At 34.4% G+C, this 26,119-nt stretch overlaps 2 protein-coding genes and 2 non-coding genes across 5 annotated transcripts; all 4 read right to left on the bottom strand.

Annotated features, from left to right (window-relative positions):
• Window positions 1-4,213: 4,213 nt before the first annotated feature.
• On the bottom strand, window positions 4,214-4,287 carry TRNAV-AAC (transfer RNA valine (anticodon AAC)). The gene has a single exon. It is a non-coding gene; the product is annotated as a tRNA-Val (tRNA).
• Window positions 4,288-4,970: 683 nt separating this feature from the next.
• On the bottom strand, window positions 4,971-8,650 carry LOC110661617 (putative receptor-like protein kinase At3g47110). Of its 2 annotated transcripts, none has more exons than XM_058151066.1 (3): window positions 5,823-8,650; window positions 5,326-5,721; window positions 4,971-5,222 (listed from the first exon to the last, which is right to left on the bottom strand). In XM_058151066.1, the coding sequence occupies exons 1-3, from the start codon at window positions 8,500-8,502 to the stop codon at window positions 5,215-5,217; spliced, it is 3,084 nt and encodes a 1,027-aa protein (XP_058007049.1). In that variant the 5' UTR covers window positions 8,503-8,650; the 3' UTR covers window positions 4,971-5,214. The 2 variants fall into 2 exon arrangements, with proteins under 2 accessions (XP_058007049.1, XP_058007048.1); XM_058151065.1 differs by having other exon boundaries at window positions 4,972-5,225.
• A 3,438-nt stretch (window positions 8,651-12,088) lies between these two features.
• Window positions 12,089-12,195, bottom strand: LOC131182705 (small nucleolar RNA R71). The gene has a single exon (XR_009150966.1). It is a non-coding gene; the product is annotated as a small nucleolar RNA R71 (small nucleolar RNA).
• A 12,848-nt stretch (window positions 12,196-25,043) lies between these two features.
• LOC110661620 (probable LRR receptor-like serine/threonine-protein kinase At3g47570) lies at window positions 25,044-26,089 on the bottom strand. Its single transcript, XM_058151064.1, has 3 exons — window positions 25,783-26,089; window positions 25,302-25,696; window positions 25,044-25,202 (listed from the first exon to the last, which is right to left on the bottom strand). The coding sequence occupies exons 1-2, from the start codon at window positions 26,081-26,083 to the stop codon at window positions 25,416-25,418; spliced, it is 582 nt and encodes a 193-aa protein (XP_058007047.1). The 5' UTR covers window positions 26,084-26,089; the 3' UTR covers window positions 25,044-25,202; window positions 25,302-25,415.
• Window positions 26,090-26,119: the final 30 nt, after the last annotated feature.

Here is a 26,119-nt window from a genome sequence, read left to right as displayed (position 1 = left end):
GTAAGTCTATATCAATATATTTATATTCGTTGTGATCATTTAATTGATAGCATGATAGGAAAAAAATATAGATGACAGAGCTCTAGCTATATATTGGAGAGAAAGTTTAGTGCAGAACAAAACAAATAAATAAAAGAAGTATAATTACTGCACCAGAACTGAAAGATGACTTCTTTTTCTTTATGCATTCTCTCACTATCAATTTCTTTATGTATAGGTTTGCTCAGGCTTCGCTAATATTGGTAGTGGTTACAGCAGAGTTGTTGTGGCAAGTTAAATATAGCCCTTTTCAAGTTTATCTTCCAGTGAAATAAATCATGTTTGTTTGCCAAAAGCAAAGTTCATTTTCTGTCCACATTCATGTGGTTCTTGATGGGATTGAGTGTGCAAGTTTATGTGATTATGAATGTATTACTAGAATCATTAACCCCTGTTGTCGTTTGAATATTTAGTAACGATAAAATGTGTCTATCCTAAAGAGAAAATAAATCTTCCCTGCCAACCGAAAAATAGTGTGAAGAAGAGAGGAAGATAGACCTTATGCATATGTATTGCACAGTGAGCAGGGCAATTATGAGTTTACAACAATTGGATTGATGGAATGTAAATCTTTTTGGGGTAAAGAAAAACAAAAAAGAGTAAGCTTATTTTCTTTTGAATCAAATGGTAAATTGACAAGTGAGTTAGTTTTCATTGAAATTTAAGTTAAATAAAAAAGCCTAGCCTATCTTAGTTTAACGGCGGAAGGCATATAATCAGATTTGTGTCCCACTCGCTCAGGGGCGGAACTATGTTGATGGTTTTGGGGCCACACCCCATCCCAAGTTTGCAAAATTTTTTTTTAGGGCCTTATATTTTCTATAAAGTTTGTTGAAAATATATCTTTGGCCCCCCAAATTTTGAAAAACTTCTATATAATCTTATACTTTTTATTGTTTTTTTTTTTATAAAATATATATTTAGCCCCCGTAAATTTTGAAAATGTTTGAGTAAAAATTGAAAATTTTTAAATTTTTTTATTATTATTACTTATCATCCTTTTAATTTAATTTTCAACTTATTCTCGAAATTTTTATATTTTTGTAAGTATTATAGTTACTGATATATGGCTTTTAAAATAAAAAAAAAAATTTCAATTAACTTTTTAAATATTCAAAATTTTCATTGCCATTATTTCTCTTGGCCCCTCAAATCTGAACCTTCTAGTTCCGCCCTTGCACGCACTCAATCTCCTTACTCAAAAAATATAAAAAAATAAGGTGAACCAAAAATAAATGTTAAGATTTGTTAGTTAATTAGTATGAAAATTTTCTAAAATTACACATAAAAATAAATTAAATTAAAAAAAACTAATAATAAAAAAGTCAATATAAATTTAAAATCATTATAAATATCCATCATTAGATCATGAAAACTACAGTAAAAAAAGTATATGGATATAATAAATAAAAATTTCTAAAAATATTTAGAAGGTATGTTGTTAAAATTTATAATTTTTTTTTTTACATTTTTAATATCTTTTCTAAATTTAAATACTATATTATTGTATTAATAATTTTTAAAAGTAAAATATATTTACGCAATATGCTAGTAAGTTTCTAGTTGATAATAATATGCTATTTTAATTTGACTCTCCCAAAATGTGAGCCAAGCTCGGATATATATATATATAGCAAGATGATCTGTCTCGTTGCCATCACCGCTTCTTGCTGCATCAATGGAGGAGACTTCGAAGCTCAGCTGCATAAGGAGCAAGAGGACAATGCATTTCACAGAAACAGGAAGGAGTAAACTCAAGCTTCTCATTTTTTTTTGGGGGCGTGTGTATGTAAGTTTATGGTTGTGATGCTAACCTACATTTTGTTGGAATATAGGCACGCGATGGCCCTGTCCACAAGAATAAAATTAAAGTGAACTCAATATTCAAACTATACTTGAATAGAAAATTAATAATTTGATACTAATGAAGCTCAGCTGCATAAATTTTAATATAAAAAGATAATTATGAACTAATGATTTCTTTTTTTACTATTCGGAGTAGTGTGATATAGCAGCTTTATAAAATGGAATAATGCAGTATAAAATTATATATCTATATCTATATATTTATATAAATATAATAAAGTTGTCTCCAAAATAAGTTCAACTAAGTGACGCTCTATTAGATTTTTTTTTCCTTTATTAATTTTACCCCTACTTTACCATTTAATATGTGATATTTTAATTTATTGATACTTAAAATTTTTTCATTTTTGTTATCAATAATAATTATTACGTGTATATATATATATATATATATATTAAATAAAACTTATTGGTCTTAATAAATTTATGGTCACATTATTATCACTTATTAATGTGACTTTTGAATTTTTTTAATTCTTAACATAATATCAATATAAAATTTAATATCATTATAAATCTCCATCATTAGATCTTAAAATTTACAGTAAAAAAAGTATTTGGAGATATTAAACAAAAATTTATGTAAATATTTACAAGGTATTTTTTAAAATTTAAGATTTTTTTTAATATTTTTTTAAATTTAAATACTATATTTTTTATTATTTACTCCAAGAAATTCATAAATGTAAAAGTGAGTATTAACCGATTAAAGTATTGAAACAAAGAGATTTTATGTTCAATTTGGTCTATGTAATTTATTAAATTAATTAAACAAAGTAAAGCTTTAATTCCACTTCAACTATTACAAAGTGTCAAACACGGGCTAATATTTCCAAATGCTGATTTAATATTTTCCATTATGGAGTATTAAAGGGTTCATAAAAAGGTCAATGATTGATAATGTGCCATTATTAACAATGGGATTAGCAAACTAATTAAATATATAGAGAGCTTATCAAAACTTTTTTTATTTCATATTTATAAAAATAAAAATTTTTATGATACTTTTTATTAATTATTGAATAGTGAATACAACAGAATGTCAAGAAAGAATCAATTAAAATTAATATGTTAGTATTTGGTTCCCAACTTTAATTCTATGCATTAGGTCTTCTGTTTAGCCTTTGTTAACTAAAATGATGTATCTAGTATAAGCTCGAACTTATATGAGAACGAGTTTAATTACAGTTGAATTAAATATTTGTATGGAAATATGTACAGAATTAATTAAAATGTATATATAAAGTGTATGAACTTTTTCATGAAAATTCAATCTATCCGTGGATGCATTCATCTTGATATAAGTTTGAGCTCTCCGTAAACACACCCTAATGAAAAGAGTGTAAATTAATGAGACTAAAAACAGTAATTAGTAGCTTGACTTGGAACTAATAAAAAATAATTAAAGTGCAAGTCTGAATGCGAAAGAGCAAACCAGGATTGCCTTTAGATGAATTGTCAAGCAATTACAATAATTTACTAATATAGTGTTAAACACTTTATAACAAAAATGAATGTATTGAAACAAAGTGTCAAAGACGATCAAGAAAGAGCTCAATCTTTCCATGACGATCAAGAACGATCAACAAAGTGTCAAAGGGTTCAACGGTTCCACTATGGGATTTTCCTTCTAATCTTCTTTAGATATTTTTCGTTTCGTTCTTTATATATATATATATATATTTTATTGTTACCATTATGGGAATGGAATCACTGAGTAATTTGATGTTTAATGAAGTTTGCCATAATTAATTATATTCACAGCTTTTTAAAATATTTTATTTCTAATTTCTATTTTTCTGACAAGTATTTTTACTAAAACTTGAATAGTGTATTATATATATATTTTTATTTATTGATTATATTTATTTTTTTATTGTGTATTTTGACTTAAATAAAATAATAAATTATAAGTTAGTTTTGAGATATGTCAAAAATCACAGGTTAATCATTCTATTTTTAACTTGATACAAGTTGGCCATTAAGGTTTTGTTCTGTAAGCTTGTAGTCTAATTTACTATTAATTAAAGATTAAATGACCAAAATAGTCTTATCCTATTTTCAATTTAAAATAATTACATCTATTAGATTTTATTTATGTTAACAATATATATATATATATATATATATATATATATATATATATATATAAACTCAACTCAACTCAACTAAGCCTTTATCCCAAAAATTTGGGGTCGGCTATATGGATTCGCTTTTTCCACTCTGAACGATTTTGGGTTAAATCGTAAACGCCAGAATGCCTAAGTCAGACTACTCTACTCCAAGTCAAAACATCAAGTTATAATAATGGCGTCGCCCGGACTCGAACCGGAGACCTTCAGTGTGTTAGACTGACGTGATAACCAACTACACCACGACACCAACTTTATGATTTTTTTTTTATATATATATAATAAATATAATTTTTTTTGACATATCACTTATGTGTAGTGTCTTAAATTTTTCAGAATAATCGTGTTTAAATATTCATATAATACTGCAAACAATTTTATGTTTGCGTTTATAATTTACAAGTTCATTAAATAAATGTGAGTGTGGTAAGACATTTTTAAAATTTAAGGATTAAATTAATTTTTCATAATTTATGACATTAATGGAAGGAAGGAAATAAGATATTCAGGTGCACAAGGAATAAATGGAGCAGGCATTTCAAAAGTGCAAGGAATGCTCTCCCCTGCATTTCTATACAAGATGGTTTATTATTTTAAACATGATAATTCTTTTAATTTTGATAATTTATACCAAATTTTTTTCAATTTTAATACAATTTTATCTAAAATCTAAAATTAATTATTGATTTAATGGAACGTTCCATTTAGATAATTCATACCAAATGACTCAAAACAGATGCATTCGATCATATAGGAAGAATCAAAAGATTATATACTACAATCGCGGTTGATCAAACCAGAGAAATAGAAACAGAAAGACTGCAAGTCTGCAATTCTCTGCTGATTTTGCAAATTACAAATCTGTGCAAGTCAATCATTAGGCTACTTCTCCCAATCGCCTTGTCCACGGGTAAACAACTTATTCACTCAAATATTGGCTGATTTTTGCAAAAGATTAGATGGAAGAGTAAAATGCTATATAATTTACATTATCAATTTATTTTAGTTCATTCAAACTGAACGTACCAACAAAACCATCTAATTATTCTTTGTTTATGCCCAAACAGAAAGCACAGATAACTATAAATGGCCTACATGAAACACAACAGTCCTTGCTCTTGTAATTTAAAGCCACAAATTTGCTGAAACTGCAGTTGCCTTAAAGAGACATTGAATTTCATTCAGCTGCTGCAAATAGAAATGTATATCATCAAAGATAAATATTGAATTCTCATAAACATTTTCCAGAAGAAGCATTAGCATTTAAGATTAAAGCTGAATTACTTACTTGGATGCAAAGATGGCCCCATTCTAGCTTGCATGAAATTGTTTCTGACTGAATGTAACTCTTTGATTGCATCGCTTATGTCCATTCTTTCTCGAGGAGACTCCATGGAACATGCTACCCCGATCTTGATCATGCAAATTAGGCATTCAACTTTGCTGTCATTTCTTGCTTGTGTTGGACCTTCATTGTTATTTGCTTCTCCATCTTCTTGTAAAAGAACTGGGTCTACAATCTCCAACACTTGGTTGGGCAATGCCATCCTAGCAAAGTTGTGAAGGCCAAGACCTTCTACAAAACTATCATCAGTGGGTTCTTTTCTCGTCACCATCTCTAATAATAGGATTCCATAACTGTAAACATCTCCACTCATTGATACCTCACTTCCTAATCCATACTCTGAAAAATGAAAAAAAAATGATTTATAGATTTTGAAAGTAAATAAATAAATGTAATGTAAAGATGAGAAAGCACATATGATACAAAAGGATCACAACCACCTGGAGCTGCGTAACCTATTGTTCCTCTAAATCCAATTGAACTGCTTTGAGTTGGATTCATCAGGTCAGGAAGAAACTTTGCCAGCCCAAAATCTCCAACATGAGCAACCATATCATTGTCAAGAAGAATATTGCTTGGCTTTAGATCGCAATGAACAATTGGCTTTTGACAATGGTGATGAAGATAATCCAGCCCATTCCCAACATCTATGGCAATGCTCAATCTCTGCAGAAGGCTTAGACTTGGTTGTTCATCATTTCGGTCTGTATGTAACCACTTCTTTAGATTCCCATTTGGCATGTAATCATAAACAAGTGCCTTAAAATCATTTCCTTGGAAATCAATACTGGAGCAAGACGTTATTATCTTCACAAGATTTCGATGACGTATATTTCTCAAGGCTTTGCACTCGGCTAAAAAGCTCTTTGAAGCACCCCGCTGTTGAAGGTTGAGTACTTTTACTGCAAAGATTGCTCCATCCTCCACAGAAGTGCCTTTATACACAGACCCAAAGCTTCCCGCACCAATCAAATTTGCTGAAGAGAACCCATCAGTTGCCTTAAGAATCATTTCATATGATATCTTCTGAAATGTCCTTATTTGCAAGGAATTAGGTGATTGCTCCCTTTTATTCTTCTTGAACCCATAATACATGGCAGTTGAAAGCATAGCAATGCCAAAAACAAATGAGATGATGATCACAACTATTTTGACGAGACGCAGTTTGCTTCTTTTTGTTGCTTCAACAGGGCATCTTGGCAACTGTAGCTCTGGTATACCCCCACAGAGCCTACTGTTTCCTGCAACTGATATTGCACTAGCATTTGCAAAAATTCCTCTAGTGGGAACATCACCATTAAAATTATTGAAAGACAAATCGACAAATTCCAATGCGAATTTCTCTAGGTATTCTGGAATCTCACCAGAGAAATTATTGTGAGACAGATCAAAATCTCTTAGACCTTTTAAAGAAGCCAAAGATGGAGGCAAGTTACCTTGGAAGTTGTTATTGTACATGGAAAGCGACTCAAGGCTATTGCACCGACCGAGGTCATTTGGAATTTTACCAGACAAAATGTTTTGAGAAACACGTAATTCATTCAAATTGAATAAATTTCCAATTTCTGAGGGGAGAGATCCATTTAAATGGTTTTGATGTAATTGTACGGAAAACAACATAGACTTGAAAGCAAAAAGTTGTTTAGGTATGGAGCCACTAAGGTTGTTTTGAAAAAGGTGCAAAACTAATAATTCTCTACAATTTCTAAGACTAGAGGGAATGGTACCTTGTAAAAGGTTATCGGACAAATAAAGCATCACCAATTGTGATAAGTTCCCTATAGATGAAGGAATTGGTCCAAATAGTCTATTAGAGTGGAGCAACAATCGTCGCAATCTAGGAAGCCCGCCTATTTCAACGGGAATATTGCCTGTAATTTGGTTATGAGCGAAATGGATATGCGATAAGCTAACAAGCGTGGATAACCATCGAGGGAGGCCTCCATGTATTTGATTGTACCCTATTCCTAGCCATTCAAGGGCTGAAGATAGATTGGCCACAAAATTTGGTAATACTCCTCCAAACTGATTGCTGGTTATATCTAAAACTTTCAAATTGCTGCAATTCAGTAAAGAAGTGATAAGATCCAAATCGTTATCTCCCTTGTTTCCGAGATTGTTTTCACTCAAACTTAACCAATGAAGTTGTTGTAGGCCTCCAAAATCTACATGTACTTTTCCAGTGAATTTGTTATCCCCTAAATCAATTAGTTGGAGTTTGGTGGCATTGGATAATGACAATGGAATTGATCCACTAAAGTGGTTGTTCCCCATATTTAATGCCCAAAGATGAGGTAAAAGGAGGCCAACATTCGATGGGAGGCTTCCATGGAGGGAATTATTTTTTAGAGATAATGCAGTGATGGAGGAAATATTATAAATGGATTCAGGGACGATACCTGAGAGGTTATTGCTTCCAAGTCCAATAAATGACAAGTGTTTGAGTCGACCAAAAGACTCTGGAATATTTCCACTGAAGAAATTTTGATTAGCAGAGAATCTTTCAAGTGAGCTAAAATTTCCAAAAAATGGTGGTATGCCTCCGCTCAAATAATTAAAATGAATTGAAATACGTTCGAGCTTGGACAAAGAGGCGAGCTCCACTGGAATGTTTCCAACCAGCATGTTGTAACCTAATCCAAGTCTTTTGATGTTCAAGCAGTTGGACAATTTGGACGGAATTTTCCCTTCAAAAGTATTGTTTTCAAGATTTAAAATTTGTAGCCTAAACAAACGGCCTAGTTCAGAAGGGATTTCACCTTGTATGCTGTTGTTTTGTAGCCGAATCTGCCTAAGGAAACTCATGTTTCCTATGTAAGGAGACAAATTGCCCACCAAGCCTTTAGAATGAAGATCCAGAAGGGTGACTCTTTTGTGCCTGCGACCACAGATGACACCTACCCAATTGCAGAAATGGACAGAACCATTCCATGAACTCGTGGCATTTTGGGGATCATGCACAATCTTTGCCTTGAATTTTAACAAAGCAAGATAATCTGTCTCATTCCCACCACCGGTTGTAGCAGCGTTAGTGGAGGGAACTTCGAAGTTCAGCCACATAAGGAGCAAGAGGACAATGCATTTCACAGAAAATGGAAAGAGTACATTTAAGCACCTCATTTTTCTGGGGATATTTGTCTAAGTTTATGGTTGTAATGCTAACAGAAATTTACTTGGAATATATAGGCACAAGATTGCCTTGTCCACGAGAATAAATTAATATGAACACATTCTTCAAACTTTACTTGAAGAGAAATAAAATTGATAATTTGATGTTAACAGCAATAATTAACTTGACTTTATAGGTGTGATCTGGTTTGCATTAGTTAATTTTATTAGAATAAGATATTAGTGTTTAATTTTATTTATTTCAATTAGTTAGCAAATATTTCATTTAAATATCTCATAGTATTTGCAATATTTTATTATTATTATTAAATTTTATATTAAATAAATTTTTTTAAAAAAATTTCAATTAATTCTAGCCCTCAACCTGTATGATTTTTGTATAATAGGAAATTTTTAAACATAGAACTTTACTTATTACAAATGCACCCTTAATTTTTTTTTTTTATAATTGTACTTCATAACTTTTTTTTTTTGAACAATTACACTCTATTTTATTGAGGTTTGAATTAATTGCACCTACCATTGACAAATGAAAATAAAAAACTAAAACTCAGGACAAGATTAATTTAAATGGATAAAATATAGACTATTTTTTTTATTTGGTATAAAAAATCTGAATATTTATGATTTTTTTTTTGTTATTAATAATAATTACAAGAGAGTATCAATCACGTTTAAGAAGTAAGTCTTGGCTCTAGCACTTAGGATATTACAAAATGTCAAACACGATCGATAAAGCAAGCAATTAAATAATAAATAAAATGAAGTATCAAATAAGGATAATAATAATAATAATAATTAAATAGAGATCTTTTAAAGGGTTAACTTTAATAATAATCAAGCAATTGGCTATTCATAGAGAACTGTTTAAAATTAATCGGTTTGGTTAACTTTCAATATGTCCATTCTATTTTGAGGAGACTCCATGGAACATCTTACCCCCTACCTTCATGGAAATTAGGCCTTCAATTTTGCTGTAATTTCTTACTTGTATTAGACCTTGATTGTTATTTCTTCCTTCAACCTCTAGTAGTAAAAGAATTGGATCAACAATCTCCAACTATACGTGGAGATACTTCACCGAAGAATTGTTATTTCTTACTAATGGTGAGCTTTCTGTTCTTAGCGATACTTCACCATAGTAGGATCTTCTAGTGAAGCCATTAAGTAAGGTTGCATGCGGCATTTCTCATCTTTTTTATCTCACAATTGTGTAAAATTATGATGCATACATTTTGCATAGTCATTTAGGTCTAATTTCATAGCCATTTTATTTGATTATTAGTCATTTTTTAGCTAATTTTATTAGTTAATTAGTTAGTTTCGCATAATTGTCGATTTTGGATTAATTTGTATTTTTTACTTTATTTTGTAGGAAAAATGGTGTTTTTGAAGGACTGAAGAGAAATTTTGCCATTGAGGAGTGACTTCTACAGCCAAAGATGTCAAAAACAAGTTTTCAAGCTGAAATATGCATTGACCAAATTGTGCATAACTTGCCGCATAAGCTATGCAGATCTGCATAAGGAGAAAAATCACTGTTCCAATACCTGCCGAAATGTGCATAAGGAGACTGCATAGCTTATGCACATTCACGCCTCCCTTATGCACTCTCACGGAATTGTGCATAACCTATGCACCAAGTCATGCAGTTTTGCATAAGTGAACCAGAACCAGCCGAAAACTGCATAAGGGACTGCATAACTTATGCAGTCCACTTATGCAGTCCCATAAAGGTTTCATTAATGAGCTGGCAGAAGATTCCCTCAGAAAATTCCTCCTAGAACACACCATTTTAGGGCTCCATGTCAGAAAATGCTATAAATAGTCCCATTTCCCATTTTAGAAAGGAGAGACATTAAGCAGAAAAGGAAAGGAAGAGGAGAGGCAGCAGTTGAAGAGTCACTTTCACCTTCCACACCATTTTCAACCAAGATTTGCAGATTTCTTTCTTTCCTTACATTTTTCCTACATTTCTAGTGTTTAGTTTCTTGTTTCTTAGCTTAGATTAAAGCTTTATTTCCATATAAACTTAAAATATCTTGTAAACATTATGGATAGTGAGTAGTTTTACCTTTGATTCTGGAGTAAGGGATGTAATATTTAAGATATTTTGTGGATTTTGATTGGGTAATCCATATTTAGTGGTCTTAATGAGTTTTATTCATTTCTTGTGTGCTTAATGACATGCTTAGTGTAGGATCCCATTAAGTGATGTTCTTAATCCATGGTTGAGGCACCGAAAGGAGAAGGCCCTGTGATAGATAATCAAGAAATTGGACTTAATTAACTTAGACCTAGAAATAGGCTAAGGATTAAGAGGATTCACAGATTAATTAAAGAACTTAATGGGTCTTAATTAACTCTAAGTCCATGAAAGTAGGATTAGATTGATTAAGGCACTCTTTGTCCCACTCGAAAGGGTATTCAAAGGATTTAAGAATTAATCTCCTTAAAACCCGTAAGTTCTACGAGATTGGATAACCAATTTAAAATCCCAAAATAGCTCGAATATGAAATCCCGAACTCCGGAATCGCCTTTTTATCATTGTTAATTTCCATTCAAATTTAATTGCTTGCCATTTTAAATTTTGCCATACTTGAACTTGCTTATTTCAATTTGATGCAACTTTAGTTTAATCATTACATAGTTGAATAGATTATTAATTTTGCACATATAGATTTCATACTCAAATACCCATCAATTTATTACTTTAATTTCAAAAATAGTTCAATTTAGTCAACTTTTTATATCAAAAATTCAATCATTAACACAACTCCTCGTGGGAACGATATCTTTTCTATATTACTTGTACGACCCGTGCACTTGCGGTTGGGCCACATCAAGTTTTTGGCGCCGTTGCCGGGGAGTTGTTTGTTTAAGATTGAATTCTTGATTATTTTAGTTGTTTATAGTTTTATCTTTGTTAACTTTTCATTTTGTGTTTGTTTGTTCTTTTTCAGGTACTTTTAATCTTTTATGAGAAGAGCTAGAAGCACAAGTGACACATCCTTATTGTTCAATCCTGAAATTGAGAAATTTTGTAAGGCCAACAAGAAAGAAACCAGAAAAAGAAAAGAAGCTTTGAGAGAAACTGAATTAGAAGCAGACATGGCTGGTGAAAGAATTAGAATTGGTGGTAATGCTGGAAATGATCAAAATAATGAAAATGCAGCCCAAGGTGAAGAGGTTGTAAATGCTAATGTGCCTAGGGGAAGTATGATGGATCATGCTTTTCCTCGTTTTGATGACTTGAGAGAGAGCATAGCAAAACCAAGAATTGATGCAAATAGTTACAAGATGGATTTTGGAGTTCTTCAAATGATTCAAAATTCTCAATTCGGGGGACATCCTTCTGAAAATCCACACACACATCTGAAGAAGTTTGCTATGATTTGTGATATGCAAAAACAACCTGGAGTATCTGATGATGCAGCAAGATTGAAGCTATTCCCATTCTCTTTGAAAGATAGAGCATTGGATTGGCTGGATTCTTTACCTCACAACTCCATTACGAATTGGGAGCAACTCATTGATGCATTTCTTGCACAATATTTTCCACCTGGAAAAACTCAAGAACTAAGGAATCAAATGACAGCTTTCAGACCAAGAGAGGATGAAACTCTATATGAGTCATGGATGAGATGGAAGGAATTAGAGAGACAATGCCCACATCATGCCATTCCGAAATGGATGATAAACCAGAATTTTTACACCAATGTTACTCCTGCAATTAGAGGGATTATTGATGCTCAAACAAGAGGAGAATTTATTATGAAGCATGAAGATGAAGCTTATGAGCTATTGGAGAAAATTGCAAAGAACACTCATCTTTGGAGTAGTCCAAGAGGACCAGCTCCAACTCAAAAGAGGCAAGCTGCTGGAATGTATGATCTTGATCCATTCAACATGATTAATGCAAAGTTTGATGCACTTACAAATGTCTTGGCTAAGAAGATGGAAGATTTAAGTATGTTGGTTAGTTCATCATCATCATCTGGAAGTTCACAACAAGTGGCTTATGCAGAGGGAACTACCAGCTGTGGAGTAGATTATGGAGAGCAAGCAGCATATGTTGGTAATTATGGAAACAAGCAAATGGGGAATCCTTACTCTCAAACTTATAATCCAACTTGGAGGAATCATCCCAACTTTTCATGGGGAAATCAGCAAAGTCAAGTTCCAAATCAGAATTTTCAACCACAACAGCAACAAGGAATTCCATATCAGCAAAATAGGCAACCATTGCCTAATTTTCAGCAGAAAAATATGAATCCTCCACCAAAACAGCAAGAACAAAGTTCCACCACAGAAGCTTTATTGCAACAGATTCTTGCTAACCAAACTAAGCATGATGAGGAGATGAGAGAGATGAAAGCAAGGCTGGAACAGATGCAAACACATAACAGAATCTTTGGAAAATCATTGCACAACAAGCATCTTCCTCAAGTACCAAGTCTTTTGGAAAACTTCCAAGTCAACCAGAAAACCCAAGAGAGCAGTGTCAAGCTATTACTTTAAGAAGTGGGAAAGTTGTAAATGATGAGAAGAATGAAAATAGTGAGAAGAGAGAAAATGAGAAAGAAACTGATGAGAGTGAAAAACAAGAGAGTGCAGAAAAATGTAAAGAAGAAATTGAAGAGAAGGAAGAGAAGTATATACCTCCTGAGCCCTACAAGCCACAACTTCCCTTCCCACAAAGATTTTAAAAAGCCAAGCTTGATAGGCAATTTGGGAAGTTTTTAGAGGTCTTGAAGAAGCTTTACATAAATGTGCCTTTTATTGATGCTCTTTCACAAATGCCCTCTTATGCAAAATTCTTGAAAGAAATTCTCTCAAATAAGAGGAAACTTGAAGACCATGAAACTGTAGCTTTGACAGAAAAATGTAGTGCTATCCTCCAAAGGAAACTTCCTCCAAAGCTCAAGGATCCAGGGAGTTTTTCAATTCCATGCCACATTGGGGAATCATGTTCTACAAAAGCCTTATGTGATTTAGGAGCTAGTGTTAGCCTCATGCCCCTCTCCATTTATGAGAAGCTCAATATGGGAGATCTAAAGCCAACCCACATTTCTCTCCAGTTAGCTGACAGATCAATTAAGTATCCTGAAGGGATTTTGGAGAATGTGCCTCTGAAGGTTGGGAAGTTCTATATACCTGTTGACTTTGTCATTTTGGACATGGAGGAGGATTCTAATATCCCAATCATCTTGGGAAGACCCTTTCTAGCTACAGCAGGAGCATTGATTGATGTCAAGGGAGAAAAATTGACTCTTAGAGTTGGTGAAGAGCAATTGGTTTTCAATATTAATAACACTATGAAGAAGCATCATTTTGAAGCTGATACTTGCTTGAGAGTTGATATTATTGATGAGCTGGTTGAAGAACACTTCAGAAAGAAATATCCAGAAGATCCACTTGAAAATTGTTTGGTTCATGGAGGAGGCATAGACTATGACAACCCTCATGTGGCTGCATATGCTCAACACTTAGAGGGTAGTCCACCATTCATTTCTGCTCCAGTTTTTCAACTCACACAAAAGGAAAAAGTCAAATTTAAGCAACCATCATTCAAGGAAGAAGATGCACCTAAGGTAGAACTTAAGCAACTTCCTTCTCAGCTCAGGTATGAATTTCTTGGCACTAATAACACTTATCCAGTAATTGTAAATGCAAACTTGAGTACCTTAGAGGCTGATAAGTTATTAAGAGTGTTGAGGCAATTTAGGAAAGTTTTAGGGTACACCATAGATGACATTAAGGGAATAAGCCCACACTTTTGCATGCATAGAATCAGTTTGGAAGAAAATTGTAAACCATCTATTGAACATCAAAGGAGGTTGAACCCAAATATGAAAGAAGTTGTTAAAAAGGAAATTTTGAAATTGCTTGATGCAGGGATCATATACCCTATCTCAGACAGTACTTGGGTGAGCCCAGTACATGTTGTCCCAAAAAAGGGTGGAATGACAGTTGTCAAAAATGAAAATAATGAATTAATTCCCACCAGAACAGTGACTAGTTGGCGAATGTGCATAGATTACAGAAAATTAAATGTTGCCACTAGAAAAGATCATTTTCTACTTCCCTTCATTGATAAAATGTTGGAAAGACTAGCTAGGCATTCTTACTTTTGCTATTTAGATGGATATTCAGGTTTTTTTCAAATCCCTATCCATCCAAATGATCAAGAAAAAACCACTTTTACTTGTCCATATGGAACCTTTGCTTATAGGAGGATGCCATTTAGGTGGTGTAATGCACCAGCCACTTTTCAAAGGTGCATGATGGCAATCTTCTCAGATTTCATTGAAGACATAATGGAGGTTTTTATGGACGATTTTTCTGTTTATGGATCTTCATTTGACATATGCTTGGCTAACTTTTCTAAAGTTTTGCAGCGATGTGCAGATACTGACCTTGTGTTAAACTGGGAAAAGTGTCATTTCATGGTTCAGGAAAGGATAGTGCTTGGACATTCGGTGTCTAACAGAGGAATAGAGGTTGATAAAGCCAAGGTTGAAGTGATAGAGAAGATGGCTCCTCCTACCAATGTCAAGGGAATTCGAAGTTTCCTAGGACCTGCCGGGTTCTACAGACGCTTTATCAAGGATTTTTCTAAAATAGCCAAACCTTTGTCTAATTTGTTAAGTAATGACACACCATTTATATTTGACCAAGAGTGTTTGGATGCCTTTTGCAGGTTGAAGCAAGCTCTTATCACTGCACCAATCATGCAACCACCTGATTGGAGCCTACCTTTTGAAATTATGTGTGATGCTAGCAACTATGCAATTGGAGCTGTTCTTGGTCAAAGAAAGGACAAAAAGGCTTATGCTATTTATTATGCTAGTAGAACACTGGATGAGGCTCAAACAAATTATGCAACAAGCGAAAGGAATTTTTAGCAATTGTCTTTGCATTGGAAAAGTTCAGACCTTACATTATTGACTCAAAGGTGGTTATATTTTCAGATCATGCAGCCATCAGGTATTTGCTCCGTAAAAAGGAGGCTAAACCTAGGCTCATTAGGTGGATTCTGATGCTACAAGAGTTTGATTTGGAGATTAGAGATAAGAGGGGAGCTGAAAATGTAGTTGCTGATAATCTTAGTAGGTTGAAATTGGATGACGAAGAATTGGATGAAATCCCTATTGATGAGTTTTTCTTGGATGAACAACTTTTCTCTCTTGTTGCTAAATTACCTTGGTATGCAGACCTGGTGAATTATCTATCTTGTGGAGTTTTACCTCTAGGTATGACATGGCAACAAAAGTAAAAGTTTTTGCATGAGGTGAAGTTTTATAGATGGGATGATCCTTTACTCTTTAGGAGATGCTGTGATGGTTTAATAAGGAGATGTATTCCTGATGATGAGACACAGAGTATTATACATCATTGCCATGCTTCTGATTATGGAGGACATTTTGGAATCTCTAAAATAGCTAGTAAAATTTTGCAAGCTGGTTTCTTTTGGCCAAATCTTTTTAAGGATGTGAGGAAATTTGTGTTGGAATGTGATAAATGTCAAAGGAGTGGAAATTTGTCAAAAAGAGATCAAATGCCCCTAAATGATATTCTTGAAGTGGAATTATTCGATGTTTGGGGAATAGATTTTATGGGGCCATTTCCTCCTTCATTTGGTAATAGATACATCCTAGTTGGAGTTGACTATGTGTCAAAGTGGGTGGAAGCTAATGCAACTCCAACTAATGATGCTAGAGTGGTAGTGAAATTCCTGAAGAAATTTGTCTTGAGTAGATTTGGAGCTCCTAGGGCTGTAATTAGTGATGGGGGTTCCCATTTTTGCAATAAGCAATTTGAGAGCTTAATGAGGAAGTATGGTGTAGTGCACAAGATAGCTACCCCATACCACCCTCAAACTTCAGGACAAGTTGAAATTTCTAACAGAGAGCTCAAGCATATTTTGGAGAAAACAGTGAATAATTCTCGGAAAGATTGGTCTATCAAACTAGATGATGCTTTATGGGCATATAGGACTGCTTACAAAACCCCTATAGGAACTACTCCCTTTAGGTTGGTGTATGGTAAGTCTTGTCATTTACCTGTGGAGCTAGAACATAGAGCATATTGGGCCATTCAGACCTTGAATTTTGATCTTAAGCAAGCTGGTGAGAAAAGGCTATTGCAACTTAATGAGCTTGAAGAACTGAGGATGGATGCTTATGAAAGTGCCCGTATTTACAAAGAAAGAACTAAAGTTTGGCATGATAAGCATCTTAGGAAAAAGGAATTCAAAGAGGGTGATTTAGTTTTATTGTTCAACTCAAGATTGAAATTGTTTCCTGGAAAACTTAAGTCAAGGTGGACTGGTCCATATAGAGTTTCTAAGGTTTTCCCTTATGGAGCAATTGAAATTTGGAGTGAAAAATCTGGGAATTTTAAGGTCAATGGGCATAGATTGAAACATTACATAACTGGAGACCCAATAAAGGGAGCAAGCTGTTACAAGCTCTCCAATCCCTCACCTCTTTTCAGTGAAATTCATGAAGAGTCCAGCTAAGGACTATAAATTAGCCCTCTTGGGAGGCATCCCAAGTCCTTTTATTTTGCTTTTGCTGATTTACCTTTATTTTCATTGCTTTTGTTTTTTTTATCTTAAATCTCCCCAAATTAAATTTTTGACATTGTTGAATCTTGTCCGTTGTAGATGTATTTCAAATGGAGGAAGGTTGGTGAATTGCTGGGGAGTAACCCTTAACCTGAAATTATGTTCTTTAAATCTCCTACAAATTGATTGATTTTTGCTGCATAACCTGTGCAGGTCTGCTACCTAGTTTATGCAGAGAGGAAGAAGAAATTCTGCAGCAAAGAGGGTGTCTGCAGCAGATAGCTTATGTTCTTGGTGAGGTTGGGTGTGTAACTTTTAAGTATATGTGCTTTTAATGTTAATATGGTGGTAAGTTGGTCATCTTTGTAGTTTTGAGCTTATTTGGGTTGTGGAATTCAAGGTGGACAATGTTGCATTCTCTTGGCATAACTTGGAGAGTTCATTTCATCATTTGTGGATAGATGCAACTTTATGCAGGTTTTATTGAGTTTTTATTGTGCTAAATGTTGATTTGCAGAATTTGAGTAAAAATGGCATGGTTCACAAAGGTCTTTTATGTAGGATCGATTTCTACATGCTTGTGTGATGAAATTTTGATGGACTTTGTATATATTGATGTGTTTTTGGTGAAAATTTCTCATGGTTTATGCTTCATAGAATTATATTTCCTCATTCTAGGGTATTTTTCACACTTACAAATCATGTTCCATTGCAATCTTAATCTTGTTGAATTGTGCATAAGCAACTGCATAGCTTATGCAATCCTGCATAACCACAATTCTTGCCATTTTCATTCATATTGCAAAGTGCATGAGAAGAGTGCATAGCTTATGCAACTCTGCATAGCCTAATTTTGCCAAATTTCATATCTGTCAAAACTTATGCACGTTTGCATAACTTCAAATTCTGCATTTTCTCTCTCTGCCGAAGTCTGCATAAGGAGGGTGCATGACTTATGCACTTCTGCATAACCAAAAACTCCAAAAATCAAAACTTGCCGAGAGGTGCATAAGAAGAGTGCATGACTTATGCACGTTTGCATAACTTCAAATTCTGCATTTTCTCTCTCTGCCGAAGTCTGCATAAGGAGGGTGCATGACTTATGCACTTCTGCATAACCAAAAACTCCAAAAATCAAAACTTGCCGAGGGGTGCATAAGCAGAGTGCATAACTTATGCACTTCCGCATGACCAAAAATTCTGAATCTCAAAACTCACCGAGAGGTGCATAAGCAGAGTGCATAACTTATGCACTACTGCATAACCGAAAACTCTGAAAACCAAAACCCACCGAGGAGTGCATAAGCAGAGTGCATAGCTTATGCACAACTGCATGACCACCAACCCAAAATCTCAAAACTTGCCGAGAGGTGCATAAGAAGAGTGCATGACTTATGCACAACTGCATGACCACCAACCCCAAAACCCAAAACCCAAAACCCACCGAAAAGTGCATAAGCAGAGTGCATAGCTTATGCACTTCCGCATGACCACTTTCCCTGAAAGTCAAGACTTGCCGAACAGTGCATAAGGAAAGTGCATGACTTATGCACTTTTGCATGAGCTATTTCTCTGAAGTCCAAAACAAGCCGAAACTTGCATAAGTTAGTGCATAAGCTATGCACTCCTGCATAATCAGTTTTTCACACCTTTTTATCACCCACCGAATCTTGCATAAGAGAGTGCATAAGTTATGCACACTCACTTTTCACTTATGCAGTCTTTTCGTCGGCACCCATTTCTCCCGCCTCCCGTCTTTTCTGTTCACGACCGTCCGTTCCCCTCCATTTCTCCCGACATTTTCCTCTTATTCTTCTCCACACCCATTTCCGCCGCCCTAGCCCTAACTAACCCGTGCATATTTTCTTTTCCCCTCACCTCCTCCATCCTCACCATAGGGAACCATGGAGTCGCCTCCCCACTCCCCTCAAACTTCTCCTCTCCAGGTTTCGCCATTGTCAATGTTACCTCCTAACCCTAATTCCCCTCCACAAGCGACACCCCCACCACCCTCCACAGCCACGTATAAACGAAAAATCAGGTCGAAATCCACTAGGCCCATGTCCTCTGCACCTCCTCTCTCAACACGCAAAAAACCACCCACCACCCCAAGGTCAGAGCCTCCACCCAAAAAGCCAAAGACTTCAGCCTCCACACCCTCTTCCAGCAAAAAGCAATTGTCAGCAATCTCACAGGTCTCAAAACTCCCTTGGTCCCTTTCTGATGCAACTCACAAAGCAACATTTAAACGACTTAAGGAAAGGAAGGTGCAACCCACTAGGTATATTTCTGTGGACTCTCTCCAGTCACTTGGTTTATTTGACAATGTGGTTGCCTATCTAGATGGTATGGGTTGGATGGAATTTGTGCACAAGCAAGAAATTGTTTACCCAGCTTAAGTTTTGGAATTTATTTCCTCATTTTCTGCCACCCTGAAATTGCATGTTGTAGATTTTAAGCCAACTATGAAATTTAGATGTTTGGGGCAAAATAGAGAGTTATCATTGGATCAATTTCATAGCATTCTTGGTTTTGCAATTGATGGGCTATTTAGAGTGCCATATATAGGGGTAGAGGTAGCAAACAAGGGTATTTGGAATGCTGCCCAATTTTGGAGAATTATCACAAACCAACCTCAAACTTTTCTGCTGGCAGATCAAAAACCTCTCAAATACTTGACCCTGCACTTAGGTTTATTCATAGACTGATTGCTAGCACTATTTTGGGCAGAGGGACTAGTTGCAGTGTGGGGAAATCTGAATTATTCATGTTATGGTGTGCTTTTCACAAGGTCAAGGTTTCTCCTGGTTATTTCTTTTGTGAGCATGTGTTGCATATTGCCACCAAATCCATAGGTGACAATGTCTTGGGTGGGCTCATAACTGTTATAGCCAAGCATTTTGGTTTTAATCCTGAAGAGCACCCAATACCAGCACTTGTGGACACCTTATATTTTGATGCTGCACATCTATCCAAAATAGGGTTCAGTTTGCCACATTCTGACATTGCACAACCAGCAGCAGAAACTGAACCCACTGCACAACCAGAAGCCCAACCTGTCCCATCAGTCCCACAACACTCTACTGAACCTACACCACCCCCTCAATGCACAGAGACCCAGCACGCTTTCGACCACACCTCTTACAGCTGAACCCTCCTCATCCACAGCCCCTCCTGCATTCAACACTAAAGCCTTATTCACCTATCTTGAAAGGCTTAGTGATGATATATACTTTGTGGATAGGAAGCTTGACACTGGTCTTGATACCCTCAAGGATCGTCATGATCACCTATTTGACCTTGTCATGGAAACCAGGGACAAGCAGAAAGAATTGAAGGAGATGATGAAGAAACTCATGATTTTTCTGGGAATGCCACCTCCACCTCCATCACCTCCTCCAGCACCATCATTTCGACAGCAGCTAGACGCAACCAGCCCCTTAGCAACATCTATGGACAAGGGCAAAACAATAGAACTGGATTAGTTTTTGTTTTACTTTTGTTCAAACTTGTAGGACTTTTTTTTTGTACATATGTTCAAACAATTATAGTTTGTTTTGAATTCTGTTAGTTTGTTTTGAATTACTTTGTTTTGAATTCTGTTTTTATTACAGTTCTATTGGATGGCCATTACATTAGTTTTCCATTGATTTTCACTGCCTTTACTGCCCTTTTGTGCATAATTGTCCATATATTGTATATTTTTGCATGCTTCTATTGGTGGTTGCACATTTTTCCTTGCTAATCATCATGCAGCAGCTTTTGAATATACTGCACAGGCTGTGAATTCCCTTATGCAATTATTTTGCATAGCCTGTGCAGCCCTTTCTGCCACTTATGCAGAACTGCACAGGCTGTAATCCCCCTATGCAAATGTCCTGCATAGCTTGTGCAGCTCTTATTGCCACTCATGCAGAACTGCATGGCTTATGCACCCTACTTATGCACCTGTTCTGGACAGTACTTTATTCTGCATAACTTGTGCAACTTCTTATGCATCCCCTTTTATATCTTGAATTCTCCTCTGCTCCATACCAGGTAACTCTTTCTTTTTGCTCTTAATTTTCATAATTCCTGGTAAATATTACTTGCTTTGAGTTTTGGTTATATACTGCATGAGACATTGAGGGCAATGTCTAATTTTGAGTTTGGGGGTACACATTTTGATTTTTGCTTCATTTTTCACATTTTGAGTATAGGAACATCTCATCCCATTCCATTTACATATATTGTAAATATTTTACATATACATCCATACATACATATACATAACACATTTACACACACATTACACATTTACATACACATTATACATCACTTAGCTCATATACAAATAGACAAATTGTACACATTGCACACAAATAGACAAATAGATTTTCCCCATTTAGTTAATGCATTGTTCACTTTTAGGAATCATGCATCATGCATTAAAATCTTTTGCCAAATCCCTTGAGTATTGAAAAGTTACCCATGAGAGTGATTTGACTCACCCTTTAGTTGGGTTTGTGGATTGAAAGTTTCCTAAGAGGTGCACGGTTTTGAAGTGTTTACCCTTGCCTATATCTTCTTAGCCAAAAAGCCACCCAACTAGTCCTTTAGAGATTGGAATATTTAGAAGTAGTTATTGGATATAAGGTAGTCAAATGATGTCTCACCAATCCTAGAACAAATTTTCTAAACCTTTCAAGGCGAAATACCAGCTTGTACTTGAAAAGAGAGATGATTAGGCATTCTTTGATTTAAAACCTTCTCATTTTAAACCTTTGGCCCTTTTTCCCAATTAAAATTTACCCTTGCAAACCTTTTGAGCCTTTTTATCCCTAATTTTTCTTGAAATCCTTATTGTTACCTAGCCAATGAACCAAACACTCCAACCCTTTTCATGAGAATAATCATTTACAACATTAGGTACATTTATATATAAAAAAAAAAAGAGAAAAAAAAATACAATAAAAGGGAGTATAATTACTTGTCATCTTGTAAAAGTGCTAGTATATGTGCTTTTCACTAATGTCATTCAAAATGAAAGAAATCCACCCAAAGTATTAAAAGAAATGAGTTTGGGGGTGGCAATTTTAGGGACAATCATCAAAAAGAAAATGCATGATACAAGTTAAAGTATCAAAATGTCCCTCCATTTTTATGTGTTTTGTAAACTATGGTAGCACTTAACAATCCTCATTGTGTATTTCTCTCCCCTATATATAAAAAAAAAAAAGAAAAAATATAATAAAATAAGAAGTGTACCTTATGTTTCAAAAATTGAAAATATTCTCATGCCTTGAATCATTTTTACCCATCTTTCTTCTTAGCCTCATTTTGAACCCCATGGCCCCATTACATCCCTAAAAAGACCTTTGATCTCTTGATAGTACTTGCTACATTAGTGGAGATAGGAGTAGGGGATTTGCCTATGGGATTGGAAAAATTACCTATTCATTCATTAATTCCATCATTCTATATAGAGACACTTTGCCTATTGATTGTCCTAGAATTCCTTTTGAGCATGACTCTCTCTTTTGATTGGTTGGTTTGGGGATTTTGAATGATAATTGACTTGATGGCTAAGTGGTGAAAGTTTGGATAAGCATTAAATTCCTTGCATTTTGAAGGATGGGTATATGGATTGCTGGTATGGCTAAAGGGGTGTTAAGTTACTTTAATAGGTGATTTTCATAGCTCTTTGGATAAGGCACCCCTAAAAAAATTTGCATCACATTTTAAAGTTTGCTCGAGGACAAGCAAAAGCTTGAGTTTGGGGGTATTTGATGCATACATTTTGCATAGTCATTTAGGTCTAATTTCATAGCCATTTTATTTGATTATTAGTCATTTTTTAGCTAATTTCATTAGTTAATTAGTTAGTTTTTCATAATTGTCGATTTTGGATTAATTTGTATTTTTTACTTTGTTTTGTAGGAAAAATGGTGTTTTTGAAGGACTGAAGAGAAATTTTGCCATTGAGGAGTGACTTCTACAGCCAAAGATGTCAAAAACAAGTTTTCAAGCTGAAATATGCATTGACCAAATTATGCATAACTTGCCGCATAAGCTATGCAGATCTGCATAAGGAGAAAAATCACTGTTCCAATACCTGCCGAAATGTGCATAAGGAGACTGCATAGCTTATGCACATTCACGCCTCCCTTATGCACTCTCACAGAATTGTGCATAACCTATGCACCAAGTCATGCAGTTTCGCATAAGTGAACTAGAACCAGCCGAAAACTGCATAAGGGACTGCATAACTTATGCAGTCCCATAAAGGTTTCATTAATGAGCTGGCAGAAGATTCCCTCAGAAAATTCCTCCTAGAACACACCATTTTAGGGCTCCATGTCAGAAAATGCTATAAATAGTCCTATTTCCCATTTTAGAAAGGAGAGACATCAAGCAGAAAAGGAAAGGAAGAGGAGAGGCAGCAGTTGAAGAGTCACTTTCACCTTCCACATCATTTTCAACCAAGATTTGCAGATTTCTTTCTTTCCTTACATTTTTCCTACATTTCTAGTGTTTAGTTTCTTGTTTCTTAGCTTAGATTAAAGCTTTATTTCCATATAAACTTAGAATATCTTGTAAACATTATGGATAGTGAGTAGTTTTACCTTTGATTCTGGAGTAAGGAATGTAATATTTGAGATATTTTGTGGATTTTGATTGGGTAATCCATATTTAGTGGTCTTAATGAGTTTTATTCATTTCTTGTGTGCTTAATGACATGCTTAGTATAGGATCCCATTAAGTGATGTTCTTAATCCATGGTTGAGGCACCGAAAGGAGAAGGCCCTGTGATAGATAATCAAGAAATTGGACTTAATTAACTTAGACCTAGAAATAGGCTAAGGATTAAGAGGATTCACAGATTAATTAAAGAACTTAATGGGTCTTAATTAACTCTAAGTCCACGAAAGTAGGATTAGATTGATTAAGGCACTCTTTGTCCCACTCGAAAGGGTATTCAAAGGATTTAAGAATTAATCTCCTTAAAACCCGTAAGTTCTACGAGATTGGATAACCAATTTAAAATCCCAAAATAGCTCGAATATGAAATCCCAAACTCCGGAATCGCCTTTTTATCATTGTTAATTTCCAATCAAATTTAATTGCTTGCCATTTTAAATTTTGCCATACTTGAACTTGCTTATTTCAATTTGATGCAACTTTAGTTTAATCATTACATAGTTGAATAGATTATTAATTTTGCACATATAGATTTCATACTCAAATACCCATCAATTTATTACTTTAATTTCAAAAATAGTTCAATTTAGTCAACTTTTTATATCAAAAATTTAATCATTAACACAACTCCTTGTGGGAACGATATCTTTTCTATATTACTTGTACGACCCGTGCACTTGCGGTTGGGCCACATCAAATTAAAAAAAAAAAAAAAAGAAAATTCAAATGAATAGCCAATTGAATAGCATTTGCAAGAGCTTCTAGGATTTAGGGAAAAAAAAAAAAGAATAATAATAAAAAAGAAATGGAGAAATTCAATCATCCATGTCCATCAACGGCCTGCCCTATGAGTAACATTTCATACTTTGTGTAGTTACAAATCACCTTGCAATTAAAAAAAAAGGCCTAATTAGAAAATCTAAAATGTCCAATTACAACTTTTTTTTCTACCATTACAATTTAATTCTTCTAAATTTGATAATTTAGACCTAATTTTTCAATTTTATTGCAATTTTATCTAAAATCTAAAATTAATTATTGATTTAATGGAGTGTTCTTATCTTAATATTTGATTTGAGCATTGATTACCTTAATTTTTTATTTAACCTTATTAAATAAAAGTTCATTCATTTTTTAACACTTTAATCTTAAAATCACTAAATAATCTCATTCATCATTAATGGAAGAGTCAGATTCTACGATTATTTATGCATCAAACATATATGATTTACAATATTATAGCTCACACTTTCATTCTATTTTATTTTATTCAAACTGAACATACAAACCATCTAAGTATTCCTTGTTCATGCCCGAACATAAAACACAACGACCATTGCACTTATAATTGGATGCCACAAAATTTCCCTTCCACTTCCTATTAATATAGGTGAAACTGCAGTCACCTTTAAGGAGACATTGAATTTCATGCAGCTCCTGCAAAATAGAAATATGCATCACCAACGATAAGTAATGAACATTCATAAATTTTCTAGAAAATTCACTAAAATTTAAAATTAAACTTTAATTACTTACTTTGATACAAAGATGGCCCCATTTTAGCTTGCATAAAATTGTTTCTAATTGAATGTAACTCTTTGATTGCATCGCTTATGTCCATTCTATCTCGAGGAGACTGCATGAAGCATGCTACCCGACCTTGATCATGCAAATCAAGCATTCGACTTTGCAGTCATTTCTTGCTTGTGTTGGACCTTCATTGTTATTTCCTCCTTCATCTTCTTGTAAAAGAATTGGGTCTACAATCTCCAGCACTCGGTTGGGCAATGCCATCCTAGCAAAGTTGTGAAGGTTAAAACCTTCTACAAAAATATCGTCAGTGGGTTCTTTTCCTGTCGCCATCTCTAATAATAGGATTCCATAACTATAAACATCTCCATTCATGGATACCTCACTTCCTAATCCATACTCTGCAAAATTAAAAAAAAAAAATTATAGATTTTGACAATAAAGTAAAAATAAGAAAGCACATATGATGCAAAAGGATCACAACCACCTGGAGCTGCGTAACCAATTGTTCCTCTAACTCCAATTGAGCTACTTTGAGTTGGATTCATGAGGTGAGGAAGAAACTTTGCCAGCCCAAAATCTCCAACATGAGCAACCATATCATTATCAAGAAGAATATTGCTTGGCTTTAGATCGCAATGAACAATTGGCTTTTGGCAATGGTGATGAAGATGATCCAGCCCATTCCCAACATCTATGGCAATGCTTAATCTCTGCAGAAGGCTTAGACTTGGTTGTTCATCAGCTACGTCTGAATGCAACCACTTATTTAGATTCCCATTTGGCATGTAGTCATAAACAGGGCTTTTGACCAAAAAAGTGTA

Source organism: Hevea brasiliensis, chromosome 8 (genome assembly GCF_030052815.1).
Source record: "Hevea brasiliensis isolate MT/VB/25A 57/8 chromosome 8, ASM3005281v1, whole genome shotgun sequence".
Classification (NCBI taxonomy): Eukaryota; Viridiplantae; Streptophyta; class Magnoliopsida; order Malpighiales; family Euphorbiaceae; genus Hevea; species Hevea brasiliensis.
Note: the sequence above shows the minus strand (reverse complement) of the source record. Positions and strands in the feature narration are given on the sequence as shown.

Bases quoted from the DNA above. Each gene is read 5' to 3' on its own strand.
- LOC110661617 (XM_058151065.1), bottom strand. From the start codon at position 8,502: ATGAGGTGCTTAAATGTACTCTTTCCATTTTCTGTGAAATGCATTGTC. The intron at 5,722-5,822 runs GTGGTTGTGATC...TTCATTTTTCAG, and splicing joins AATAGGTTACGCAGCTCCAG to AGTATGGATTAGGAAGTGAG.
- LOC110661620 (XM_058151064.1), bottom strand. From the start codon at position 26,083: ATGCCAAATGGGAATCTAAATAAGTGGTTGCATTCAGACGTAGCTGAT. The intron at 25,697-25,782 runs GTGGTTGTGATC...TTAATTTTGCAG, and splicing joins AATTGGTTACGCAGCTCCAG to AGTATGGATTAGGAAGTGAG.